The 20224-nt window shown below is 46.0% G+C and overlaps 1 protein-coding gene across 3 annotated transcripts in view; it reads left to right on the top strand.

Moving 5' to 3' along the window:
* Nucleotides 1-20224, top strand: part of IPO9 (importin 9) — a 185059-nt gene that overhangs the window by 15474 nt on the left and 149361 nt on the right. For all 3 annotated transcript variants that reach the window (XM_054025480.1, XM_054025477.1, XM_054025479.1), the window contains exon 2: nucleotides 19613-19674. In XM_054025480.1, coding sequence (XP_053881455.1) covers nucleotides 19613-19674 — 62 coding nt within the window. The remainder of the gene's footprint in view (nucleotides 1-19612; nucleotides 19675-20224) is intronic.

Here is a 20224-nt window from a genome sequence, read left to right on the forward strand (position 1 = left end):
ATCTAGGGGTTATAGTGGACCACAAGCTAAATATGAGTCAACAGTGTGATGCTGTTGCAAAAAAAGCAAACATGATTCTGGGATGCATTAACAGGTGTGTTGTGAGCAAGACACGAGAAGTCATTCTTCCGCTCTACTCTGCTCTGGTTAGGCCTCAGCTGGAGTATTGTGTACAGTTCTGGGCGCCGCATTTTAAAAAAGATGTGAAGAAATTGGAAAGGGTCCAAAGAAGAGCAACAAGAATGATTAAAGGTCTTGAGAACATGACCTATGAAGGAAGGCTGAAAGAACTGGGTTTGTTTAGTTTGGAAAAGAGAAGACTGAGAGGGGACATGATAGCAGTTTTCAGGTATCTAAAAGGGTGTCATAAGGAGGAGGGAGAGAACTTGTTCACCTTAGCCTCTAAGGATAGAACCAGAAACAATGGGTTTAAACTGCAGCAAGGGAGGTCTAGGTTGGACATTAGGAAAAAGTTCCTAACTGTCAGGGTGGTTAAACACTGGAACAAATTGCCTAGGGAGGTTGTAGAATCTCCGTCTCTGGAGATATTTAAGAGTAGGTTAGATAAATGTCTATCAGGGATGGTCTAGACAGTATTTGGTCCTGCCATGCGGGCAGGGGACTGGACTCGATGACCTCTCGAGGTCCCTTCCAGTCCTATAATCTATGAATCTATGACCCCTGCCACTCCCAGCCGCTGCGGGCTGAAGTCACGAAGATCTGCGGAAGTCACACGACCTCTGTGACCAAATCGTAGCCTTAATTATGATGCATCCTGTACAAGATATGTCATGTGAGGTGTCTATGGAAAAGTTATGGTTTGCCAAATACGATTATTCTATTTGTATGAATGTATCACTTTTGTATCTGGAGTTGTGAATATTAACTATGTATTTGTATTTCAAATGTGCTTGCATCTGGGTAACACATACAGTCTGACAGCACACTGTGAATGGCCTATTCAGATTGAATGGCCCATCACCAAAACAGTGGGCCCTGGGGAAAGCTTATCTTCACCTGATGAACTGTTCTGGGGATGTTTGTCAGCCTATAGATAATGGCTGCCATGACTCATCAACGTATGCAAGGGCATATGACTAGATCACATGATACTGAACTCCATTTTGGTATCTGTATTTTTCCACAAACTGGGCTGGGACAAAGGGGTTCCCACCATTTGAAAAAAGTTATAAAAGGGGGCCAATGGGCCTCACTTTCCCCTCAACTCAATACCTGGAAATACCTCTAGAAGAACAGACTTGGAACTGGGGAAGTGTTGATCCCAGGTGGGAAAGAAGGAAAACCCTACCTGTGTATGAAACATCTACAAACTGCTTGTACTATCTAACAGGAGTTGAATTAGTGTCTCACCCTATCTTGTGTATAAGACTTAGATTGTGCTTTTGTTTGTTTCTTAGGTAACCATCTTTGATCTGTTTGCTATTATTTATCATCACTTTAAATCTACCTTTCTGTAGTTAATAAATCTGTTTCATATTTTTACCTAAAACACTGTGTTGTTTCAAGTGCAAAGGGAAATTTGCTCAGAAATGGGGGGACTGGTGCATTGTCCTCTCTACATTGAGGGAGAGGCAGATTGGGTAATAAATTCATACTGGTCAGGCTTTTGATCATGGCAGGATGATACAGATCTGGGGTTCTAGGCTGGGGAGTGGGGGGTATTTTGGCTGGAGCCTCTCTATTGTTGGTTCATGCAGTGGCTGGCCAGAGCATTTGTGACACAGCTGGATGTGGCCCCTGCCTGTGGATGTTTGTGTGAGGGCAAGCTTGGAACGCTTTGCCGCTTGTCACAACGCCACAGTGTGAGAGGGAATCCAGATTGGTAAAACAGAGGGCTTATCAGTACCCCAGTTCCAGGTTGCACCCTGGGTGTGTGTGTTTGTGTGTAGGGGGAAGAACCCATCACACTGTCTGTTTATTTATTTTAGAAAACTCATTGCTTTTGCCATGTTCGCATATCTTGAACTTTGCTGCAAACAGTGGCCCTGCATAATTTTATTTTTCTTTCCTGTGTGGAATGGTGGCCTGGAAACAGTGGTAACATCTTTACTTGTATGATAAGCTCCACTCTGGAGAATGTTAAGAATGTATCATAGAATCATAGAATATCCGGGTTGGAAGGGACCTCAAGAGGTCATCTACTCCAACCCCCTGCTCAAAGCAGGACCAATTCCCAACTAAATCATCCCAGCCAGGGCTTTGTCAAGCCGGGCCTTAAAAACCTCCAAGGAAGGAGACTCCACCACCTCCCTAGGTTACTCATTCCAGTGTTTCACCACCCTCCTAGTGAAATAGTTTTTCCTGATATCCAACCTGGACCTCCCCCACTGCAACTTGAGACCATTGCTCCTTGTTCTGTCATCTGCCACCACTGAGAACAGCCAAGCTCCATCCTCTTTGGAACCCCCCTTCAGGTAGTTGAAGGCTGCTATCAAATCCCCCCTCATTCTTCTCTTCTGGAGACTAAACAATCCCAGTTCCCTCAGCCTCTCCTCATAAGTCATGTGCTCCAGACCCCTAATCATTTTTGTTGCCCTCTGCTGGACTCTTTCCAATTTTTCCACATCCTTCTTGTAGTGTGGGGCCCAAAACTGGACACAGTATTCCAGATGTGGCCTCACCAATGTCGAATAAAGGGGAACGGTCACGTTCCTCGATCTGCTGGCCATCTCCTTTAGCACCCTCGGATGCAGCGCATCTGGCCCCATGGACTTGTGCACGTCCAGTTTTTCTAAATAGTCCCGAACCACTTCTTTCTCCACAGAGGGCTGGTCACCTTCTCCCCATACTGTACTGCCCAGTGCAGCAATCTGGGAGCTTACCTTGTTCATGAAGACAGAGGCAAAAAAATCATTGAGTACATTAGCTTTTTCCACATCCTTTGTCACTAGATTACCTCCCTCATTCAGTAAGGGGCCCACATGTTCCTTGATTTTCTTCTTGTTGCTAACATACCTGAAGAAACCCTTCTTGTTACTCTTAACATCTCTTGCTAACTGCAACTCCAAGTGTGATTTGGCCTTCCTGATTTCACTCCTGCATGCCTGAGCAATATTTTTATACTCCTCCCTGGTCATCTGTCCAATCTTCCACTTCTTGTAAGCTTCTTTTTTGGGTTTAAGATCAGCAAGGATTTCACTGTTTAGCCAAGCTGGTTGCCTGCCATATTTACTATTCTTTCTACACATCGGGATGGTTTGTTCCTGCAACCTCAATAAGGATTCTTTAAAATACAGCCAGCTCTCCTGGACCCCTTTGCCCTTCCTGTTACTCTCCCAGGAGATCCTGCCCATCTGTTCCCTGAGGGAGTCAGTCTGCTTTTCTGAAGTCCAGGGTCCATATTCTGCTGCTCTCCTTTCTTCCTTGTGTCAGGATCCTGAACTCGACCATCTCATGGTCACTGCCTCCCAGGTTCCCATCCACTTTTGCTTCCCCTACTAATTCTTCCCTGTTTGTGAGCAGCAGGTCAAGAAAAGCTCTGCCCCTAGTTGGTTCCTCCAGCACTTGCACCAGGAAATTGTCCCCTACACTTTCCAAAAACTTCCTGGATTGTCTGTGTACCGCTGTATTGCTCTCCCAGCAGATATGAGGGTGATTAAAGTCTCCCACGAGAACCAGGGCCTGCGATCTAGCAACTTCTGCTAGTTGCCAGAAGAAAGCCTTGTCCACCTCATCCCCCTGGTCTGGTGGTCTATAGCAGACTCCAACCACGACATCACCCTTGTTGCTCACACTTCTCAACTTTATCCAGAGACTCTCAGGTTTTTCTGCAGTTTCATACCGGAGCTCTGAGCAGTCATACTCCTCTCTTACATACAACGCAACTCCCCCACCTTTTCTGCCCTGGCTGTCCTTCCTGAACAGTTTATATCCATCCATGACAGTACTCCAGTCATGTGAGTTATCCCACCAAGTCTCTGTTATTCCAATCGCATCATAGTTCCCTGACTGTGCCAGGACTTCCAGTTCTCCCTGCTTGTTTCCCGGGCTTCTTGCATTTGTGTATAGGCACTTAAGATAACTCATCGATCGTCCCTCTTTCTCAGCATGAGCCAGGAGTCCTCCCCTCTTGCGCTCTCCTGCTTGTGCTTCCTCCCAGGATCCCATTTCCCCACTTACCTCAGGGCTTTGGTCTCCTTCCCCCGGTGAACCTAGTTTAAAGCCCTCCTCACTAGGTTAGCCAGCCTGCTGGCGAAGATGCTCTTCCCTCTCTTCGTTAGGTGGAGCCCGTCTCTGCCTAGCACTCCTCCTTCTTGGAACACCACCCCATGGTCGAAGAATCCAAAGCCTTCTCTTCGACACCACCTGCGTAGCCATTCGTTGACTTCCACGATTCGACGGTCTCTACCCCGGCCTTTTCCTTGCACAGGGAGGATGGACGAGAACACCACTTGCGCCTCAAACTCCTTTATCCTTCTTCCCAGAGCCACGTAGTCTGCAGTGATCCGCTCAAGGTCATTCTTGGCAGTATCATTGGTGCCCACGTGGAGAAGCAGGAAGGGGTAGCGATCCGAGGGCTTGATGAGTCTCGGCAGTCTCTCCGTCACATCGTGTATCCTAGCTCCTGGTAAGCAGCAGACCTCTCAGTTTTCCTGGTTGGGGCGGCAGATAGATGACTCAGTCCTCCTGAGGAGGGAGTCCCTGACCACCACCACCCTCCTCCTCCTCCTCTTGGGAGTGGTGGTCATGGAACCCCCATCCCTAGGACAGTGCATCTTTTGCCTTCCAATCGATGGAGTCTCCTTCTGCTCCCTTCCCTCAGATGGGTCATCTAGTCCACTCTCCGCATTAGTACCTGTAGAGAGAACATGGAAACGATTGCTAACCTGTATCTCCATTGCTGGTGCATGGACGCTCCTCTTTCTCCTTCTGGAGGTCACATGCTGCCAAACCTCTTCACGATCCTTCTGTCCCTGCTGTGCCTGCTGTGAATCTTCAGAACATTGTGGCCGTAGAAGCATCTCCTGATGTCTGTCCAGGAAATCTTAATTTTTCCTTATGCAACGCAGAGTCGATACTCGTTTTTCCCGCCCTCGAACCTTCTCTTCCAATATGGAGACCAGCTTGCACTTTGTACAGACAAAGTCGCTTCTGTCCTGTGGAAGAAAGACAAACATGGCACAACCTGTGCAGGTTACAACAGCTGATCGCTCACCTTCCATATCACCGTCCTCTTAAGAACTTCCTCAACTGTTGCAGGAACTACTCAGAGAAACCTGCAGATGAAAGCCTTAGTGCGCTCTCTCCAGGCGAACTCCTGCTGTTAGCCTCTGCTGTTCGCCGCTCAGCTGGTTCGCTGCTGACTGCCCTTATATACCAGTCAGGCCCACTCAATGCCCACCTGGAACAAAGCACTCCCAATTCACACTTTTCAAACAAACAAACAAGCAAGCAATCAAGCACACGGTCAAACTGACCAACTATATTGTGCCATATAGTGAGAATTTGATCTCTTTCCTGTTGTTTTCAGTGGAAGACACTTACGTTGCCAAAGTCTTTCCTTTAGTGTCTTTCAAATGGTTTGTCTTGGTGTTGAAGGGTTTTTTGTACTTGGGAATAATCTTCTTGTCAATCATTTCCCATGGAAGACAATAAATTGAGCTTCAAATTTGTGTTGAGAACCAGGGATTGGTGGGTTTGCTAAATGTATTGGGGTTTTTTTGAGTGTCAGTTTATCCTCCCATTTTTGTTGCTATTTATACAGTTGTATTAGTAGTTTTGGGTCTTTGCCTTCCATCCAGCTCATCTGGGACCTGTGATCCTCTATGTGGGCTTCTACATTAACCTTGGTAAGTAGTAGGATTAACTTCTTACATAGGCAGTTTTGATCTAGTCTGGTATTCTGCCTTCAGAACTGTTCAATATCTGATCCTTCAGAGGAAGGTGAAATAGGTCTTTGATACATCTAACAAGTTTTCCTACTGCTGGGCACAGGTGAATATTGTTTTTTGACCCCTGTATGATGTTTGGTTATGCTTGGAAGCATAGAATTTGATTATATTTCTTAATCTGCATAGGTACAAGTAGTTAGTGGTCACGAAACAATCCTATTTACTTGGAGTCAAGAGCAGAAGTTTCTTTCTGGTTCTCATCTGAGATTTTCTGGATCTCTTCCATTATAGTGTAAACATTGGCCTTCTGCAAAGGAGAGCCCTAGGAGGATCAAGACTCACTCCTGGGCATGTGGTGTTCACTGAGCCTAACTGATGGAGCTTGCACTCAGATAAAGGCCAGTTATGCAGTTTTTTTTCTATTAGCCATGTTTTTGGTTCCACAAATACTCTTGTAAACAGCGTGCAGTTGAGGTGTCTAAGGGTATGCCTCTAGCCTGAATGGCTACATAATTCTGCTAAGAACTCCCACAGCACATGTCAGCTTCCTTTGGATGGGAAGCCCCACCCCTGCTGAGGATATCTTAAGCACTAAACAAACATCCCATCAAAGTAGTGCAGTATCAGATTCCCTGAAAGAGGCGTAGGCTAGCTATACTTACTTATACCATTCTTCAAATTCTGCTTGTCATTTTTATGTAGTATGTATTTAAAATAAAAAGGCTTGTGGGGAGTGGAATGATGGATATGGGACTGTCTGGTAGGAGATACAAATACTTGTGATTGAATCAACAAGAAATGTGAAGGTCTTTCCGTAACTATTGTGATATACACCTCTACCCCGCTATAACGCGACCCGATGTAACACGGGTTCGCGTATAGCGCGGTAGCAGCGGGGCTCTGGCGGCGCTTTAACGGGTCCGTGGCTTCGGCTGCTATGGGGAGCCCCAGACTCTTTAAATCACCGCTGGAGCCCTGCCACCCCTACCCCGGGGCTGTGGCAGTGGGGCTCCACTGGCGATTTAAAGGGCCTGGGGCTCCCGGCAGCGGCTGGAGCCCGGAGCTCTTTAAATCACTGGGGTGATATTATAACAGGGGTTCAGCTATAACGTGGTAGGGATTTTTGGCTCCCCACGACCGCGTTATAGCGTGATAGAGGTGTATTTAAAATGGCAAGGAATCTGGTGGCACCTTAAAGACTAACAGATTTATTTGGGCATAAGCTTTCGTGGGTAAAAACCCACTTCTTCAGATGCATCTTTAAGGTGCCACCTGACTCCTTTTTTTTGTGGATACAGACTAACACAACTACCCCCTGATATTTAAAATGGCACACTTGTGGACTGTCATGGGTACAAACTGACGAAATTAAAACAAGGATTTGATCTTTATATTTCATGGGAGAATCAGTAGCAATTCCATAATTACAAGGTTGGGTTCACTTTTTCTATGAAGTGGAGTTTCTTTCTGTGTTGATCAAAAAGTTTTTTTTATATTCTCATAATTAGAGCACTCATTGCTAGAATGCAAATGTAAATTTTTTTGAAAAGCTTAAATATTAAGAAGTTAGGATTTCGTTGCCAGACATGGTTTTGGCTTGTTGTATGCCACAAAAGAGAAATTATTATCATCAATGTTCATTAATCTTTCACAGTAAAGTGTGAGGACTTAAAACTCAAAAAATTAAGTAACTTCATTTTAAAAATTCCCAGTTCCTTCTCTTTATATATTCCCAAACAAACTGTTTAGATGGAGTTAAATTGAGATTATGTATGTTTTACCATTACAATATCCATCATAGTAATCTTATTATCGTGTCTCAAAACAAGGATTATAAGGCACAGAAATTCAAAGTTAGGGTTAAACCTAAAAGAAATCCAAATATATGAAAGCCTGAAGATGGGCAATTAAGGCACCCAAATAACCTTAACTCTGTTCTGTAGTGATGCCATAGGAGAAAACCTTTAAAAATCAGTTTAATTTACTCTGGGGCCACAAATACTAAAATACCTTAAGCATAATCATATGGCGTTTTTTAAAGTGTCACTGTAGGGCAGAATTGAAGTTGACTTGTTTAACCTAAGGTTAAACTTAAAAAAAATACATCCAAACTATGACTTCAGGGATTGGTAAATACTTGTTTCTGGGATAATTACAACATTCTTGGAGTTTTTTTTAACCTTTAAACTGTTCATATATACTCTCAACATTAACACCAGGTTAGCAGTTTTTTGTCTAGAAATTGCCCTGGTTATTAAAAACTTATTTAAAATGTCATACAAACAGAAGTCCCAAAGATTGCTGCCATGTGATATCTCCAGTGAGTTGAAGATCTTAAAAATACTGATTTTCTTTTTTTAAAGTTTTTAGAGACAGATTTATTGTTACTCTGTGTCTGTTTTGCATGACTGGAACAGTGCAAAGTAGCTGCAGCAAACTGGTGAATCTGGTTCTTTAAATCAACTGCAAATTGTTATCTGGGATATGGGAATAACTTTTTTTACATTTTTTTTTTTAAATGCAGGGGTGGGGGAATCCAGGGTATGAAACTCTGGAATTTCTGTTTTAGTTTAAAAAAAAAAAAAAATAATAATAATAATTATAAAATATATCTGAAAGGTCAGAGGCAGACTGAGTAAAAGGGCTGGTGAGAGTGGGAGGCTGCTGGGATGACTAGGAATTACCAGCGTTCAGGGACGGTGGGGAGAGAAAATTCTTGGGGAGCAGGGGGGTTCAGCAGTGACATATTGGTATGGGAGGAGGGCAAGTGGCATGTCTGGCACCTGGAGTAAAAGAGGGTTATGTGCAGCAAATTGAACAGTAACAGACTGCAGATACTAGTGATGATTGAATCTGGTGATATTCTGAAGAAAAAGAGCTGTCAACCATGCTTGCAACTGTTTCTGTTGCTTCACGCTGACTTAGACATTGAGGTTTTAAATGATAATCCTGGAATCTTTTTATATAGATTCACCAGTGCCTGTAGGTTTCTATACCTTTTTAACCAACTGTTCAAACAGCGGTAAAGATCTCTAGATTAATAACTAATCCAGGTTTCTCCCTTTCTTCTCTGAGAAGCTGTCAGTTTCTTGTCACTCCAAAAATGTGTCACTTCAGGATTGTTTAAACATTCAGCAAAAGGAGCAAGGAGTATTTGTGGCACCTTAGAGACTAACAAATTTATTTGGGCATAAGCTTTCATGGGATAAAACCCACTTCATCGGATGCATGCAGTGGAAAATACAGTAGGAAGATATATATATATATATATATATATATATATATATATATATATATATATATATATATATATATATATACACAGAGAACATGAAAAAATGGATGTTACCATACCAACTCTAATGAGACTAATCAATTAAGGTGGGCTTATTAGGAGAAAAAAAACCTTTTGTAGTGATAATCAGGATGGCCAATTTCCAACAGTTTACAAGAAGGTGTGAGTAACAGTAGGGGAAAAATTAGTATGGGGAAATAGTTTTTACTTGTGTAATGACCCGTCCACTCCCAGTCTTTATTCAAGCCTAATTTAATGGTGTCCAGTTTGCAAATTAATTCCAATTCTGCAGTTTCTCATTGGAGTCTGTTTCTGAAGTTTTTTGTTGTAGAAGAATTGTGACTTTTGGGTCTGTAATTAAGTGACCAGGGAGGTTGAAGTGTTCTCCGACTGGTTTTTGAATTTTGTTATTCTTGACGTCTGATTTGTGTCCATTTATTGTTTTGCGTATTCTTTTTTCTCTATGCTTAAGTCATTTACTGGACTGCAGCTCAGATGTGTATTTTTTGAGAAGCATTAAAAATAACCAAGTCATCACTTGGGTAAAGGGACTAGATGTATTACAATCTTGTGCTACTTTAATGCTGGCATTATTGTGAAGACATGCTTTCTCCAACTCAGCCCAACAATAGCTCTGTCTGGTTTTCCCAAACACAGTTAAGCTAAGGTAGGTTCATTCACAATGTTCTGATAGCTTTATTCTGGGTCTTTCAGGATATCCCACAGTCTTCCTAGATAGGACTTCAGGGAAACAGTTACAGGGTGTGTGTTTGACAAGACTTGAGGTGTTACCAAACACAGGGTGCCCTTTGGTGGTCAGCCTATGGTCCCTCTTTTTCTCTTCTTAAATAATTTTGGCTCAGGAGAGGTCCATTGTAACAGTCTGGCCTGTTTGACAAAGCTGATGTAGGCTAATAAGGTTAGGGTCAGAACATGGCCCACATTTCTGATGAAGACTTGAAGTGATACAATCAGAACACAAGTTGTTTCTTTGTTACCGTCTCACCATTCCATGAGAGAGCAAGGTGTCTCTCTTGAATTCTTGCAGTTGTGTGCTGCTGCTTTGGTCATGAAAAATCCCATAATATTCACATGCAAAAACATCTTGTCTGTATCCGTTTGAAAACAAGTTCTTGCTATAAGTCTTGTAGGCTTTTCCACTTCACAGCATGGTCAAGTATCTTGCTTTTGCAAGTTACTTTTTAAAGGCCTCTCTGAGTTTGGCCTTGGGATAGCTTTATGTGATTTGTCTTCAAAGTTGTAATTTCTGTAATCAGCCTCTTCAGGGCAAGGGGTCAGTTTTGGGGGGGGGGGGGGGGGGGGCGGGAGAGGAAGTAGTGGCATGCTTTCGAACTGCCCACAAAATAAGTACCACCAGCGTGATTCAGCACTCAGCAGATTGTCCAGTTGTTAGATATGATCGTGCATGTTGTCTGGGTTCCTTGAGCTTTGCTTCCCCTTATTGGAGTTAATTTCCTTGTGCTTAATTTTTTTCCCCCCTTGGTGGATCTTGTTTGTCCTGCTTGGCTCTCCTTTTGAGGAGATGCCCTCAGATGCCCTGCTGGACTCCGCTAGGCTACTTGGGATTGACTCCTCCTTGATTGTGGAAGTGGGGAATAAAAGCATTACTCTCCAAAGCCAACTTATGGTGCCAAAAGGTGCTCTGACATTAGTTAGTACCTTATAACATTTTGAATAAAAAACATAATAGAACAATATAAAAATTAACATGGCATATATTAAATGGATTACGAATCGGCTAATGGACAGATCTCAAAATGTAATTGTAAACGTGGAATTGTCATCGAGCAGGTGTGTATCCAGTGGGGTGCTGCAGGGATTGGTTCTTGACCCTATGCTATTTAACTTTTTTTTTTTTTTTTTTTTTTTTTAAATCAATGATCTGGAAGAAAACATAAAATCCTCATTGATAAAGTTGGCAGACGACACAAAAATTGGAGTGGTAAATAATGAAGAAAAGTCACTGATACAGAGTAACCTGGATCGCTTGGTAAACTGAGTGAAAGCAAACTCTATGCATTTTAATACAGTTAAATGTAAATGTATGCATCTGGGAACAAAAAATGTAGGCCACCCTTACAGGATTATGGACGCTATCTTGGGAAACAGAGGGATAGCTCAGTGGTTTGAGCATTGGCCTGCTAAACTCAGTGCTGTAAATTCAATCCTTGAGGGAGCCATTTAGGGATCTGGGGCAAACATCTGTCTGGGGATTAGTCCTGCTTTGAGCAGGAGGTTGGACTAGATGACCTCCTGAGGTCCCTTCTAACCCTGATATTCTATGATTCTATGACTCTGAAAAAGATTTGGGGATCGTGGCTGATAATCAGCTGAACAAGAGCTCCCATGTGACACAGTGGCCAAAAGAAGTAATGCAATCCTGGGATGCATAAACAAGGGGATCTTCAGGATTGGTTTCACCTAGGACTGCTCATGGACTGCCCACAAGCAGAGAACAATCTAAAACAGTTACCACTGTGGCCAAAGCCCCATCTCAATATATCAGCATCTCAGGTTGAATTTTTTTTAAACAACTTCGGCAAAAAATGGTTCAGGCATTTTCTCAAAATAAGTTATGTTTTGCCCATGTTAATTCTTATGGCCTTTTCATTGAGAAACTCTAGTGTCTCCAACCTTTGGAACAGGGGGGCACCGTAGGGTTAGAGGTGCCATTTGCTGTCACCATAAAAATTAACCCAAATTTGGCTAAGTTATTTCCCTCTGAAAACAGCTGTTTGCATATGCTCAGTAGAGGTTTGTTAAAGGCTGACAGTTTAATTCTCCAAAGATTCCATCTGTATTGAGTGAGTCCAGCCCAGAGCTGCAGGGGCTAAGCAAGGTTTTCCCTGCAATTGCTCCTGGGGGCTGCTGTGGTATTCGGCTCTGAAACAGAGAGCAGAGACTCTCTCTCCTGTGCTGTCAGTGGTCACCCCTGCTGGTGCCCAAGCAGCTGGAGAAGGAGGAAGTAGTTTTATGTGAATAAGAGGACAGGAATAGAAGAATCAGGGACAGGACTAGAAGGAAACAAAGGTAGAAAGGGGAAGGCAAGATGGGACAGGAGCAGAAGAACCTGTACATTCTAGAGCACAGTCTTTCCAAGTTCTTGAATAGCCCCTCAGAATTCCTGAGTCTCTACTTTCCTATGCTGTCTAGCAAATAGCTGTGAAACCTCTGGTACTTCAAAAACAACAACAAAAAACCAAATACCCTACATTTAAAGATTATAATAATATATGGAGATATACCTATCTCATAGAGCTGGAAGGGATCCCGAAAGGTCATTGAGTCCAGCCCCTGCCTTCACTAGCAAGACCAAGTATTGATTTTTGCTCCAGATCCCTAAGTGGCCCCCTCAGGGATTGAACTCACAACCCTGGGTTTAGCGGGTCAATGCTCAAACCACTGAGCTATACCTCCCCCTTATTAAGTTTGCAAAGTCCAGAACTTCAAAGTTAAGAAGTATCTAGTGAATGAAATGTGGGACGTCAGGCTCAGAAAAGATGGTCTCATGGTAAGGCAACTGAATGTCACCTTGGATGACTGGATTCTATATCTGCCTCTGCCACAAAGTTCGTATGTGACGTTGGACAAGTCACTTAAACCATACTTTTCACAGGTGGCTACTAATTGTGTATTCCTCATCTTGATGCCCAACTTGAGAAGCCTGGAATCTGATTTGCAGAAGTACTGAGTTCTTACAACTGCAACTGAAGTGAAGGAAAACTGTTCTTCGAACCTATTAAGTGGTATAAAAATGCTAAGTACTCTGAAAAGTCAGGCTTAAGGGGGTTCAAATTGGGTACCAAAAATATTTAACACTTTTGACAATTTTGGCACCTCCTTTCCCCATCTGTAAATGGGGATGAACACCTACCTCACAGAGGTGGGTTGATATATGGTTGTGATGAATGCCACAGAAGAGCCTGTGAAGCGACTAATTATGTACAGTAACTCCTCACTTAACGTTGTAGTCATGTTCCTGAAAAATGCAACTTTGGATTCGTTTAACACCGTTTCACTTAATTTTCCCATAAGATTTAATGTAAATGCGGGGGGTTAGGTTCCAAGGAAATTTTTTTGGGGCAGACAAAAGACATTATATACTGTATAGTACTGTACTGTACTGTGGTGGGGAGGTGCCCCTGGCTTACCCCACACAGGTACAGCCCGCTGCAGACAATGAGGCAGGGAAGGACGCTAGGAAGCACCCCTTGTGCAGCAGCAGCTTCCCCCCAGAAGAACAGGTGCTGACTTTGCCGGGGGATGCTGCAGCCCAGGGCCCCGGGCCCCCTTAGCCCAGGGCCCTGCACCCCTAAAGCCCCTGCGTTCCGGGTGGCCCTGCCTGCTGGCGGGGGGAGGCAACTTCCCTGCTCGCTCCCTCCCTCCCTCCCTTCCAGAAAGTCCTAAGCGCTGGGAGGAAGGGGGAAGCGCTGGGAGGATGGGAGGGGGAGGAGGTGGAGAAGAGGAACTTGTGCAATGCTCCCTTGTAAAGTCAGCCAAACGTTATAAGGGAGCATTGCGCAACTTTAAACGAGCATGTTCTCTAATGGAGCAGTGACATAACTTCGAAACAACGTTAAGCGGGAGGACTTAAGTGAAGAGTTACTGTATTCAGTGTAGGATTTGGACAGTGTGCAAGTAAATAGGGCCTGTGGCCACATGTTGATTTTATTCCTATTCAGTAACTCTAACTATCCTTTTGGTGAACACCATCCATCCTATGCATTGAACAGGGCAGGGGCCTTGTGAAAAATACAGCGTGTGATCATGTAATTAGTGTCATAATGCTAGGGTTACCATATTTCAGCAAGCAAAAAAGAGGACGGGAGGAGCCCCGCCCTAGCCCCGCCCCTGCCACTTCCCGCCCCCCCAGAACCCCCAACCCTCCCCCCGTTCCTTGTCCCCTGACTGCCCCCTCCTGGGACCCCTGCCCCTAACTGCCCCCCAGGACTCCACTCCCTATCTAAGCCTCCCTGCCTCTTGTCCCCTGACTGCCCCAACCCTTATCCACACCCCCACCCCCAGACAGACCCCTGGGACTCCCACGCCCCATCCAACCACTCCCCACCCCCTGACAGCCCCCCCCCAGAACTCCCAACCCATCTAAACCCCTCTGCTCCCTGTCCCCTGACTGCTCCGATCCCTCTCCCCACTCCTGCCCCCTGACAGCTCCCCCCCAGAACTCCCAGCCCCCTACCCCCCGCTCCTTGTCCCCTGACTGCCCCCTCCTGGGACCCCTGCTCCTAACTGCCCTCCAGAACCCCACCCCCTACCTAAGACTCCCTGTTCCTTGTCCCCTAACTGCCCCCTCCTAAGACCCCCCCCAACTGCCCCCCAGGACCCTACCCCCTACCTGTACCCTGACTGCCCAAAACTTTCTCCACTCCCCTCCAAAAGCCCCCACCCGTTTCTTGACTGCCCCCTCCAGAACCTCCCTATCCCTTCTCCTGCCCCCCCTTACCCTGCTGCTCAGAACAGGGTGTTGGGCTCTGTGCGAGCCGAGCCGGACACATGGCTGAGCTCCCCAGCACAACAAAACCCGGTCCCTGGCCCTGCACAGTGCTGCTGGACCGGGCTGCAGGGGAGAGCTGCCGGCTCAGAATGCAGGGCGGATCCGGCTCCTCTACAGCTGCTCCAGAGTCCAGCCCGGGACTTTCCTGCAGCCCTCCCAGCCGCTCGCTCTGCTCTGCCGGGGGAGGGGGGGAATCCCGGACATTTTGAGTGTTTTACAAATTCCCCCCGGACGCTATTTTTAGAACAAAAAGGAGGACATGTCCGGGTAAATCCGGACGAATGGTAACCCTAATAATGCAAACATACAATGAGACCAAATTAATCTCGCATAGGCAACCATTTTCTAAGCTGGTTTGCAACCCTGATGTTATTTTAACTTGGTATTTTTGTATGCAGTATGCTTTTATTAACTGAATGTGTTTCAGGAAAAGCTACTAATGTATCACAGCAGCAGCTTTACTGTGGTCCACTTATCTGTTCAGCGGCTACTCATTACTTATCAAGATTTCTCTGTAAAAAAACAAACAGTATCCATCCATCACCTCCGGAGCGTCCCCACCAAATTAAACCATATTAAATTTGATTACTTCCTTCACTGTATTGAATCTGAGATTTGACTCCTGGAAGTATTATTAGCTTGGCTCTAATACTCATGTCATGCACATCTTTGACATTTTGATTCTTGACTGTAAATGTGATCTGCAAAAGGGGAAAAAAAGCATTTGTCTCTTTCCTGTTTTTTTTGCCATGTAACTTAACAAAGGCCTGAAAGCTGCTATTTTTTTTTTTTTGCTTCTGTTTAACAATAAAAATTAGCCCTTGTCTCTGGAAGACTCTGGATGAGTGGTCACTAATGGCTTTATATAATCAGATACCTAGTATGTGAAGTCTGATTGAGAAAGGAAGAGATTTTATAGAGACTTATAAAACTTGTTTCTTTAACAGCTAGTTAACTCCAAGGAAACAGTTGGAAGTAAATATCTTTGTTAAAGATTGCCTCTGCCCCATTGATTAAGGGCTTCCAGTACTATCTGTAAAACAAGAAAGAGAAAACTTGATATTCCTGATACATCTAAAGGAAAAACACAAGTTGAGAACACCTTTTTAAAAAGATAACTTTTCAGTGTTGTCTTTATCCACCACAGAGAAGCTAAAATGGCACAAACTCAATTTTTTTCTTTGCACGTTGCTATTTAAGGATTTTGAGAAGAGGAGGCAGAAATTTTATACTGAAATTGCAGTCATACAAAACACCCAATATAAAATACACCTCTACCTCGATATAACGCTGACCTCGGGAGCCAAAAAATCTTACCGCGTTATATCAAACTTGCTTTGATCCACCGGAGTGCGCAGCCCCACCCCCTGGAGCACTGCTTTACCGTGTTATATCCAAATTCGTGTTATATCGGGTCACATTATATCTGGGTAGAGGTGTAGTAAGCATATTTAGCTAGAAATTCAGATTTACTGCTATCAGAACTTTTCCTGGTTCCATGGTGCTTTTCTGCACATTAGTTGAATTGCATCTTATCCTCCCCATCTCTTCATAAACTGGCTCAGGGGCTGTCATACTTTTTCAAAATATATAGCATATCTTACAAGATAATCTACCACAGGGGTCGGCAACCTTTCAGAAGTGGTGTGCCGCGTCTTCATTTATTCACTTTAATTTAAGGTTTTGCGTGCCAGTAATACATTTTAACGGTTTTTAGAAGGTCTCTCTCTATAAATGATATAACTAAACTACTGTTGTATGTAAAGTAAACAAGGTTTTCAAAATGTTTAAGAACCTTAATTTAAAATTAAATTAAAATGCTGATCTTATGCCGCCGGCCTCCTCAGCCCGCTGCCCGCCTGGGGTTCTGTTCACCTAGGCTGGCAGTGGGCTGAGTGGGGCCTGCGGCCGGGACCCCAGCTAGCAAGGGGCCGGCAACCAGAACCCCAGACTGACAGCAAGCTGAGCGGGTCCGGCGGTTGGGACCCCAGACCGGCCGCGGGCTGAGCGGCTCAGTCCGCGGCCGGTCTGGGGTTCCGTCTGCTGGCTCCTGCCAGTCAGGGTCCCAGCTGCCAGCCCTGCTCAGCCCGCTGCTGGTCTGGGGTCCTGGCCCTGCCCACATAGAGTGGGTACCTATCTTCTTCCTGGTTCTGGCCCATTCTCTTCCTCTCTCTCTCTGCACTGAGCTGAGGGTAGGGGTGCACTGAGCGCAGGGCTGGGGGTGAAGGAGCAGGCTGGGGGTTGGGCTGCAGGATCTGACCAGGAGCTAGAATGAGGGAGGGGGCTCAGGAGGTTTGGGTGTGGAGCGCTTACCTGGGCAGCTCCCATTTGGTGCGAGGGGTGCAGGAGCTCCTGTTTGGTGCTCAGGGTGGGGATGTTGGGGGTGCAAGCGTCAGAGCATGGGATGTGGGGGGCCTGGGTATGTGTGGGGAGTGCAGGAGTCAGGGTAGGGTGTGTACAAGGAGGGTGCAGGAGTCAGGGCAGAGGGCTGGGGGCGTGTGAGTGGGTGCAGGAGTCAGGGCATGGGGTGTGGGGGGTATCAGAGTCGGGGCTGGGGTCGTGGGGGGGGATGTAGGGGGCTGGGGTGTGAGGGGGGTGCAGGGGTCAGGGCAGAGGGCTTGGGGGTGGGCTGGGATCGAGTGGGTGCTCCCAGCCCCCTGCCCTGAGCGGCTCACGGCAGGGGGCTGGAGGTATACGCCCTGATTCCACTCCCTTTTCCTAAGGCCCCGCTCCTGCCTCTTCTCCGCCTCCTTCCTGATCTGAGCTGCGAGGGCGCTGGGGTTCCTCTTCTCCCCTCCCTCGCAAGGGCCATCAGCGGCAGGGAGGGAGAGGAGGCGGGGCTCCACGCAGCACGCTGGGGGAAGAGGCGGGGGAGGGGGAAGCTTGGCTGCCGGCGGAGCCTGCCCTACAGCAGCAGCCAGCAGGGCCAAGCTTGCTTCTGCCCCTGCCAGAGAGAGCGGGGCGGAGAAGAACAGGCTGGGCCAGGCAGGATTTTTAATGGCACTCTGCGACCTGCCAGGGTCCTGGCCGTCAGCCCGCTGCCAGGGTTCGCAGTGTGCCATTAAAAATCGTTTCGCATGCCGTCTTTGGCACGCAAGCCATAGGTTGCCAATCCCTGATCTACCATGTATGCCTCTCCTCCCATTCATGATTGCACAACCTGTCTCTGACTATATGATGTCCTCATGGCAGCTACAGTAATTTCTTACATAGTGCAGTAATAGGAAAATATTGGTGTATTTTAAATGCTGTCTTCTAGTAGATTTTAGCATCTGGAAACAAGGAAAAATGGAGTACTATGATCACCCAACCCCCATGCATCTGGACCTCCCGTACTCAGACACCCCTGCCAGGCCTCACCGTGTACATCTAGAACTCCCCTAGCCAAACCCCACCCCATTGAACCTCAATCCCTGCATCTGGAGCCCCCCTGCACGCAGACACCCTGCCTCCGGACCCCCACCCTTGCACCCAGACCACCCCCCACTGAGATCCCTGCACTCAACTCCCCACCTGATGCCCCACCCTGAGCCCCCATATCCAGACCCCAACTAGCTGCACCGAGACCCCCACCCCACCAAGCCCCACTCCCTCAGCACGCAGACCCCGCCCCGGGGTGACCAAATGTCCCAATAAAATAAGGACTGTCCCGTGTCCCGATCAATGTACAATCAGGATGCTATTTGTCCCAATATTCAGGTAAGGAGGCGAGTTGGAGGGAGGCGTCGACTCTGTGAGTGCACCCACGGGGAAAAATCGCAGCCAAGCTCCCCCCTCCTCACCTCCTTCTCCCCCCAGTGTGCTGCATCCCCGCTTCCCCCCCCACCGCGCTTCCCGCCGCTTAACCGTTGTTTGATGGTGCTTAGCGCTTTCCAGGAGGGAGAGAGAGGAGTGGGGATGTGGGACGCTCAGGGGAGGAGACAGAGAAGAGGCAGAGCAGGAGCAGGGACTTGGAGGAAGGGGGTGGAATGAGGGCAGAGTGAGGGTGGATGCTTGGGTGGGAAGAGGCAGGGGGGTGGGCGAGCACCCACCCAGCAGAGGGGTGGGCGAGCACCCACCCAGCAGAGGGGAAGTTGGCACCATAGGGGTGAGTGGCAGGTGGGGGACTGAGGAGGGATGCAGCAAGCCAGCAGGGGGCGGGGGAGGAGGAAGGGCACACGGGGCAGCGCAGAGGTAAGGGTGGCAATACTATCCCATGCCATCCTTACTTCTGTGCTGCTGGGGGCGGTTTGCCTTCAGACCTGGGCTCCTGGCCAGCAGCCACTGCTCTCTAGCTGCCCAGCTCTGAAGGCAGTGCCATGTCAGCAGCAGCACAGAAGTAAGGGTAGCAGCACCACAACTCCCTCCCTCCCCTCCTCCCCCCAATAACCTTGCGATTCCTCCACAACTCATTTTTGTGTCATGACCCCTACAATTACAATACCCTGAAAGTTCAGCTTAAAATAGCTGAAATCATGAAATTTATGATTTTTAAAATCCTATGGCTGTGAAATTGACCAAAATGGACCATGAATTTGGTAGGGCACTACATATAGCTCCATTTGTGAATCTTTTTCATTGCTTCTGTGCAGGTGCTCACTTAATGTCATTGTTTGCGCATAAGTCTATAGTAACTTAAATTGGTAACAAAATTCTTTTTTTTGTCCTTACAGTCTTTCACTTAGAATAAAAAGCAGTTATAAAAAACTCTGAGAGGGGGAGAATTTGGATGCCTTCAATTCAGCAGAGAAGCTACTCTATGGGGCTGTCTTCTCCTTCATGCATATAACTCACTTTGTCAGCATTGAGCCTTCCAGAAGATGCAGGCTAAAATTCTTTTTGTGATTTATACTGTGCTGTTGGCTTAAATCTCTTGATGCGAATGTTAATTCTATTCTTAGTTTCAATTAGATATTCTATTCTTAGTCTCATTTTAGATATTCTTTCTTGCAGAATTTGGCGTTCATTTAGCAGAACTGACTGTAGATCCCCAGGGAGTATTGGCCATTCGTCAGGTGAGTCTTCTCAAGCATGCTGTAGAGAAGAGTTGGATTATAACTTTTGTTGTAAAAACTATCCACTCATACTTCCTTTTTAAAAAAAAAGTAAAATTAAATACTGTTTCTCTAGAAATCTAATATATTGGAGCATGTAGCAATGAGAATGTTTTTGTGCTCAGCACTTAATCACATTTATAATAACCAAAACTACATAATAGCTTTTTTCGGTAACTGATTTGAGGACTGGGGAACTAGTGTGGGGATGTGGGAATGGGAAACATTCTCTTGCTGGCTTGTTCTATAGCTGACTGTTTTTGCTATTTATATGTGCAGATGAGAAGTCATAGGTATTATTTTCCAATTAGCATTACTCCATTTTCTTTTAAATTTGTTTTTGTCAAAAATCACATGACTATTATCCATGTGTGACTACCTCTCATAATAATGCTGTTCAAGCTCAGTACATGTGGTGCTCTGACACTAAAGTGGTGATGGTGGTATAAGCACCTCTATAGAATAGAATCTATATACGGGGTGGCATCAGTGAGCAGGGTAGCATTGTCTT

The sequence above is a fragment of the Malaclemys terrapin genome, chromosome 4 (genome assembly GCF_027887155.1).
Source record: "Malaclemys terrapin pileata isolate rMalTer1 chromosome 4, rMalTer1.hap1, whole genome shotgun sequence".
Taxonomy (NCBI): Eukaryota; Metazoa; Chordata; order Testudines; family Emydidae; genus Malaclemys; species Malaclemys terrapin.